The sequence below is a fragment of the Pundamilia nyererei genome, unplaced genomic scaffold, assembly GCF_000239375.1.
Source record: "Pundamilia nyererei isolate P.nyererei 1_Seehausen unplaced genomic scaffold, PunNye1.0 scaffold00129, whole genome shotgun sequence".
NCBI lineage: Eukaryota > Metazoa > Chordata > Actinopteri > Cichliformes > Cichlidae > Pundamilia > Pundamilia nyererei.
In genome coordinates this window covers 1,811,599-1,819,694 of record NW_005187530.1, presented here as the reverse complement: position 1 = coordinate 1,819,694, position 8,096 = coordinate 1,811,599, and the positions used below count along the sequence as shown (strand labels likewise).

At 45.0% G+C, this 8,096-nt stretch overlaps 1 protein-coding gene across 1 annotated transcript in view; it reads right to left on the bottom strand.

Moving 5' to 3' along the window:
• gapdhs (glyceraldehyde-3-phosphate dehydrogenase, spermatogenic) overlaps positions 1-7,065 on the bottom strand; it is an 11,508-nt gene extending 4,443 nt beyond the window's left edge. The window contains exons 1-2 of the mRNA XM_005743273.1: positions 6,984-7,065; positions 67-126 (exon numbers count right to left, since the gene is read on the bottom strand). Of these exons, the coding sequence (XP_005743330.1) occupies positions 67-95 (29 nt within the window). The 5' untranslated portion in view covers positions 96-126; positions 6,984-7,065. The remainder of the gene's footprint in view (positions 1-66; positions 127-6,983) is intronic.
• Positions 7,066-8,096: the final 1,031 nt, after the last annotated feature.

Below are 8,096 nucleotides of genomic sequence, written 5' to 3'. Positions count from 1 at the left end.
TGTGTGTGTGTGTGTGTGTGTGTGTGTGTGTGTGTGTGTGTGTGTGTGTGTGTGTGTCAAACTGACCCATTGATTCCAACACAGAGGTCTGACATGGTGACTGCTGCTTAGGGAGTGTGGAGTAACCTGGAAGAAAAAGAAAGAAAATTAAATAAATCATCACATTTGAAATGAATTCATTTAAACAATATTGAACATCAAATGACAGAAAATAACAAGCAAGCCATCAACCCCAGATAAGGCAGATAAAAATGCCATCTGTTGTCAACCCAGCCAAAAATAGCTGATATATAAAATTTTTAAAACATCAGAGTCAGGCAGGGTGCAGCCCCAAGAAAATGAAGCAGCTTTAGGAAGGACAGATATATTGTTGGCTTGCAGTGTCAAAATTAATATAATATACCGGAAGTCAAGAAAAAAAATTTGTGGCAAGTTAATACATGACCTTACACTCATACAACCACAGGAAATGAGCAGGCAAAACCAAAAAGAAGCACATGTGCAATAAATCACAAATCCATTTGTGCCAAGCTACCCTCTATCATCCATTTCACTTTGAATTTACAGATGTTTTTTTTGTCTTCCTCTCCTTCTCTCCTCCGCGTTTTACACTGATCCTCACACTTGTTTCTGTCCTCTCCACTCAGTCGGAGGCCGTGTGGGGTGAAGTGAGGTTACATGTTGTCGTATGCAACATCTTAAAAAGATTTGAAATGCCCAAATTTCAACATCAGCCCCTTCGGTGATTTCAGCATTGAGGCAACACTGTAAAAAACTGTCATCTCACAATACCTGGATGCCCTCTGTGACGCATTAGCACTAAAGGCAAAAACACTTAACACCTGTGAAGAACGCGCATGAATTTGCATGACATTTTTGAGCCAGGTATGATGACTGAAAGCATAGCACAAGCCAGAAAGTGTGCAAGAGTGTGACTGTGTTTAATGGCAACAGGGGAAAAATACAGGCTGCCAAAAAAATGTGTTGTACAGGCAACTGCCGCAGGAGTAGGGAGGTGTTACCTCATGCAGCGACATGTTTCGACAACAATGGGATATAAAGGGAAGGAGGTAGGTATGTGGAGCAAGCAGGGACTTGATAGAGAGGAAGCAGGACCTTTTTCCCTCTACCTTCCTCTCCCTTTCATACTGGAACACTCTGGTTCCTCCTCACTACACCTCCTCCTCCTCCTAGTCCCACCCTTCTTGTCTTTTCTACCAGCTCTGCTTCCCCTCTCCGCCACTTCAGCTCCTTCGCCGTCCTTGCTCTCTCTATATTAGTCTCCCAACTCATGCAACCTCATGTTGGGGGGTTATGGGAGGTTTCCATCTGTAGCTTGTCACCAACCAATAACACGTTCACAATCAAAGCAGTGCTGGTGATGCTGGTGCTGTGTGTGTGAGACAGCATGTGCATGTAAGTGTGTGTATATGTGCGAGTGGCAGGGCAGGTAGAGTAAGTAAGGGCAATGCGGATTGTCCTTGGAACTGGCTGTTCGTCATTTTAGACAACTGTAATCTCCTAATCTGTTGTGTGTGTGTGTGTGTGTGTGCGCGCGCGCGCGGGTGTGCGGGTGTGTGTGTGAGAGAGACAGAGAGCGTGTGTGTGTCTACACAAATGTGTGCGTGTCTCTCTGACAAGCAAGTAGGGCAGGTCGTGGATCTGGTGAAATGCATTGTGGGAGCACTTTAAATAGAATAAAGGGAGTGCCAGATTATGATGAATAATCGCTCTCTTTCTTTCACGCAAAAATAACTGTACATGAGACTCTGGATTATTTTCACCTGGATGTATCTGCTGTAGTCATTAAAGCAGAGAGGAGCGGCACCATTTGTTTCCAGTCAGAATCAATTTATCGAACAGCCTGCCAGCAGTGATGTGATGCGACCTGTGATGGCCTCAGTGCTTTCAGTTATTAGACTTCTTGTCTCCATGTTTGCAGCACCGTCCTCTGAAGGCAAGAGCGGCCATTTTGTGTTCTGCTGCTTGCATCCACACACAAGGTCACCAAGACAAAAAAAAGATGGAGAGGGGACAAGAGAGAGGGAGAAGGTCCAGTGTGACCGCGCAGTTCTCAGGTTTCACCTTTTGTGCATTCACAAAACACTGCAGGGTCCACCTCTCTCTGCCCTTGTTGCCTGTTTCACAGTTCATATCCCTCCTCGATTTTCGCTCTTCTTGCTCTAAGTTTTTCCAACACAGAGCAGCTGCCTCGGGTAACCATAACAAAACAGCCGCTCTCTTACTTTTTAAGAGGCTTTTATACTGAACTAAAGATGGAAAATGGAATAGCAGGGCGCTCACAAGGAGACAGATCTTTGCAGGACGGCATGATGGAGCACATACTAAAGACAGACTCATGTCATGGCAGGCACTTCTGTCATGACACGATGAAGGTCGCTGGTATCAGGCTGCATGCATCACTATTTAGTAGTCCATTTGAGGAGCACTATGATAACCAGTAAAACTCTTTGCATCATGCTAATGGTGAGGTATATTACATTACACTTTGTAAGGTTTTTGTGCAACAATTACAACACCATAGTTTCACTAAAGGTTGCCTAAATTGCACCAGGTTTTTATTGCGCATATCTACCGAGGACATTGCATTTGAATTTACCGTCAGCCCAAACAGCACTGGTCTGTTATTGCCCACCCCCCAAGAGTGCTCGCACAGACGCGCCACATCTCACAAAGACAGCACTGTGCAGGGCGGAGAGGTGATATGCTGGTAACTGCAGCTTCCAATCTGCTGAGACTCATTCAATTGTTCAAAGAAGGAACATAAGCCTTCTATACTTTTCTGACCATGCATTGCACGCAGACGCACCAAACTGTGTGTTTGGCATTTACAGAAAGACAGACTGACCTGAGGAGTCAATGCAAGACTGGGAAAAAATTGAGATCTGATCTAAATGTAGGTGAACAAGGCTGCTCCAAGAAATTGGTGGTGAAAATCGTTCTGAACAGGTGAAAGGAATAAAAAAACGAATGGTATTAAAGCTTCGATCATACTGAATAGCTGGACATATGGTGCGTGCTTGTTGTCCTTCCCTTCTGACCTGCACTTCGAGCTGTTATCCCTCCCTTACTTTTGCTGGCTCCATGAGTTCCACACATTTGCCCTCTGCTCATTCCCACCACCCAAACTAATCATTAAAATTCACCACCCTCCCTCCATCCCTCTATTTGTCGCCGCTCTTTTGTCTGCGTAACCCCACCACCACCGACACAGACTCCCCCATCCCCCAAGGCTTTGGCCTATATTCCTCACCCAGGTTTATGCAGAGGGGGTGCAGAACAGGGGCCCCTCCAGTGTTTGCTGTACGTGCACTGGAGGGACTGTTGAGGGAGAGAGATGACTCATAACTATTCGACCAGAAAAAGGACAAAGACGATCGTCTGCAGCAGGTGGAAAAAAATAAATTCTCAAAATTGAGAGCGGACGCGTAAGTGAAAGGAGTAGAGGGGAGTGGAGCATAATGACACAGCATTTCTTTCCTTCTGTGCACATCTTTTACAGCGTCGAGCGCCTACGATTGACAAAACAAACACTGATTGTGTTTCTTCAAAATATGTCTCCTTTGAACAACATACGATCTGCAGGGACTTGCTACAAACCCTTATATGGACATAAGTTTGAGGTAGCACAGATGTTCTGCTACGTAACACTGTTCACACACAAGAGACGGAGCTGAAGGAGAGACACAGCTCACTCTAGTGACTGCATGGGAGGCAGACTGAAGCTAATTTTCTCGCTCTTTGGTTTGCTTTGGTGCATTCATTGGAAGCGCTTCCATCTGAAAGATTTGTCAGTGAGTGAGTGAACTCACTGACTCTGACAAGGCTTTTCCTGCCCACTAACTCCTCTGGCTTTCCTCCTTCATTTGCCCTTATTTTGCAACCCCTCCCCCACAGCTATCTACCCCCCTGACACACCCTCGCTCTCTCTCCAGTGGTTTTCCACTGCAGTAGGTTGATTGGCCAGAGGCCGGGCGCACTATCCAATTAGGTAATGTCTTCTGTTCTTGCCGCTTCTGGATGATTTGCAAAAATCAAACAAGTCGCAGTGAGCTATACTATTATGTTATTATTCTGAGAGAACGCCATAAAAATATTCGTATCACTTTCACTATGCACTGCTGGGCACTATAGAGTTAAAGTTATATGGGAAAAGGCATACTATCACTGCAATTTCCATTCCAATAAGGGCTTTTCCCCTATTTTACTATTTTACTGTTGTATTTTGGTGTTGTAATTAATATACCGGCCTTCTGTGGACAGGGACAGGCCGATTAGAAGGCCCACTTTTCTATTAGGCATTTAATTAGTGGCAGTCAATTGTGTATTCCTATGACCAGATACACCAGCTTTGATAAGATGAATACAATGAGGGCTATAATGGTTTGGTAATCCACTAAAACTTGTATAGAGTTTGTGCACACACCGGCCATCATGAATTAGTAAAGCCTGTGCTGTATCAAACTGCAGAGGACTCAGCAGAAGGACACGTGACTCCCTGATCCCAGTTATGCTGATCACAGACGCACACAGTCCTCACAGCACTAATTTGTGACTGGTTTTTAAGTGTTAGTCCCTGTCTTTTGCCTCCTTTTATATCATAAGCTAAGCCACAGCACGTTGGTAAAATGATGCGGTGTTCTCTGCTTGTCTTAAAAAGATATTGGTTATGCAAAAATCCACATACTATAACATATATTATAACTGTAATATCCATAAGAAGTGCTGCGCTGAATAAGTGAGGCAATCTTACATCCACATGCTCTACTTCCTACATTTTTCAAGAGTTTATTTCCTCAAATTGGGGGCAGTTACGCACAGAGCGCTGAATCACTCTGGAGTTCCTTCTCGCTCAGACAACCTAAAAAAGATTGCAGGGTGATAAGACGTCTGCAGAGCACAGTCAAGTGGGACACTCACACCAACCTCAGCCTGTAATCCACTAAACTCCTTTGATGGAAAACCTGAATTAATCTAGAAACAGCGACTCATAAGTGCTTCAAGAATGACTCAAGGCTACTTGTAAATCTGTGTCATCGCAAAACTAACTTTTAGTAGAGGGGACAACCCACCATCTACAGGATGTGGTAATTTAATGTGGGTAGGGTTTTACCCACAAGTACCTGGGTCTAAAATGAGTGGTTCAAGGTAGGGAATATTTTCCGGCATGACTAACGTGGCCTGATAGCGTTCTTCCTGCAGACAGCACACGAAAATCAAGCCCACATTTACACCCAACATCAAAGAGAGCCCCTGCTTTTCTACATCTTAGTAATTACATGGTTGAACTCCACCTCAGGATAGCATGTCCCGTGTGTTACAGGCAGAGAATAGCTAAACTCCCCGGCATTAATTTTAAATTCTATATTTCTTTACTCTGTAGAAGAAATAAATCTAAAGGAACAGGTCATCATCGGTCATGCACATCACCTGAAGGCCTCTTGACAGCACAGGGTGTGACTACAGTGCTTAGCATGACTGCTAAGGATCCTAAGATACTGTGACCTTCAGCGTAGAGCAGTATGAGCTAATGTGTGAGTGCCCCTTCATGGTTGAAATCTCAATAAATGATTTCAGGCTGACAAAGGAGTCTAAGATGAAGCATTACTGGCGGATCGGTATCAGCACTGGAGCTCTGGGCCTGCTGTGACCTTCACTAGCTGGAGGGATGACCTTCAGCAGTCAACCATGGCTCCATCTGCATGTAGCCCACCACACCTGCATATGAAATCAATCAGCAGCAAAAACACTGTTCACCTTAACTAATAACCCAACATCGTGGTATTTATTACTACACAAATACTGACAAACATCACGATTCTCTGTGGAGTTTAAAATAATGAATTCACGCTTGTGATCTCATTATAATTCTCCTGTACTGAACTCATCTGACCTTTTCTATTAGTAACGAATTGAACAATAACTGTATCCTGTATGCTTCTGTGCCATTAAAGGAGAACACGGGCCTCCTAAGCAGAGAACTGCATCAACAGGTCAGTCCAGTCTGGAGTAAACTGCGGCAGAATCATGCGACACTGCGCCGTCAAGAGGGGGGAGTTGCAGCCTCCTCCTCTCTGCCATGAAATAAACCATAGCTTATTCATTTTGTCCATTCGCTCATCTCTGAGGCCTCTGCCTCATGTAGGCTGCAGTAATTGCAGGCGCACAGCTCAGCTGAGAATGGCGCAACGTCGACAGACTTCATGGTGAAGACAGGAGCAAGCACGTAGCGTCACCTTCATCTACTCATCCTCCACCTTCAAGTCCCTACATCCCTGTGCATCACTGCGGGACATATTCATTTAAACATCTGCCTCCTAACTCTACTGATCAGTATGCTTCTGCGATAGGCTTCATTTTTCTATTGGGTTACATAACATGGAGACTAATCCACTTCCGCAGATGCAGCACTCCGAGCTGCCAATGTCACGTTACCCGCTGAGACGAATGAATGGAGCAAACTTAATACACGATACTTACGTCATGATAATTCACAGTGCAGTCTAATTGGGATTGTTTTAGTGTTTTTCGGGATTTATTTCTTAATTGAAGCCACATTATGTTAAAAAATGGCGCAGACAGAACACATAACACAACAGCCTGCCTCTCTCCAGACTGCAAGGCCACGGCCGCATCCTCTCTTCCTGTACAATACAAGCGTGAACCCTGCCAAAAATGACACACTTAATAAACCATAAACCACCCCTGCAGCACACGTGGGGCCTATTTCCTCTCATTCTGCACCACTTCGACGTTTTATGTGCCCGACTTAATGAATCGTGGATGCAGGGCGATGATAAGCTCACCAGCTTCCGCGAGTCACGTAGCTACATCCTGAAAGAGGAGTGAAACACTGAAAGTAGAGCGGAATTCATTTCTTCCACCTGAATACTTAAAAATATTTGAAAGTCAGACGTTAGTTGGGTCCTTGCGCTGAAAAGCAAAGCGGTGTAGCGGCTTACCTCACGGATGATGCTTCTTGAGTTGTGTGCGCAGTTCACCGAGGCGCCTTCCGCTTTTATATTAGACACGTGACTCGGGAAGCCTGGTCGCCCTGGCGACGTGACGTCATGCCATCTTCTGTCAGGACTCCATTCTGAACGCGTACATGCTCACGGTCTCTCCTCGCTGCCATAGTAACGGAAGAATGAATCGTCGGTGTGGTTAACGTCTTTATTCACAGAGCCTGTTCGCAGGGCAGGATCGAGGGTTGCGTAGAGGATGAAAGGTGATATTCATAAGAATATCAAAAGAAATGCACAGACAGGAAGAGCGAGGCTGGCAGGACGCCAGCGATGAAATGATGAAGATTTTGGTCCGATGTCCCAAGATGCTCAGCGGTTACACGAGGCTCTGATGTAATATAATGGGGGCACATTTGCTTTAATAAAGCTGTTACAGGCCACATAGGAACAATTCATAGGCCCGCACTAGCTGGTTTAGATCGCAAAAGTGCGAGTTAAGCATACAAAGTAACTAGCCTGGTGACACTCTACGTGTGGGAGGGTAGGGTGGAGGGCCAAACGCTTTGGTAGCAGGCCTCGATTGTGCATTGATCTGACTGCAGACTGGCCCTCCTATGGAGGGCAGTTAGTGTGTGTGAGAGAGCCCATATGGATGTATGCAGCGATATGTAGGGAGCCCTGGACATGTCACGTAGTCATACATGAAGAACTGACGGTATTCTAAACTGGACTAATCGATTATGACCGTACGACCAATATGCAATAAAATACAGTACCCCGCATAATGATACTACTACTACTACTACTAATAATAATAATAATAATAAAACACACACACACGTAAATATGCTAGCTCTGTTCTTTCTTCTTTTCTTCAGATCACATGTCAGACTAAGAACAAGCCTACGTGAGGCAGGATGCGTGCAGTCATAAAATGGGAAATCCCTGCAGTGCAGTAGGAGGGACGTTATTTGCACATGCTTCACATCCCCCTTTCGAATTTCGTCAGTATAGATTCAGTGTTTGGTTTCGGCATCGTGCAGCAAGCTGCTCCGTCTAGAGGATGTCGTATAATGAAAGTGACGAATCATAACGAATCTGTAACTTGTT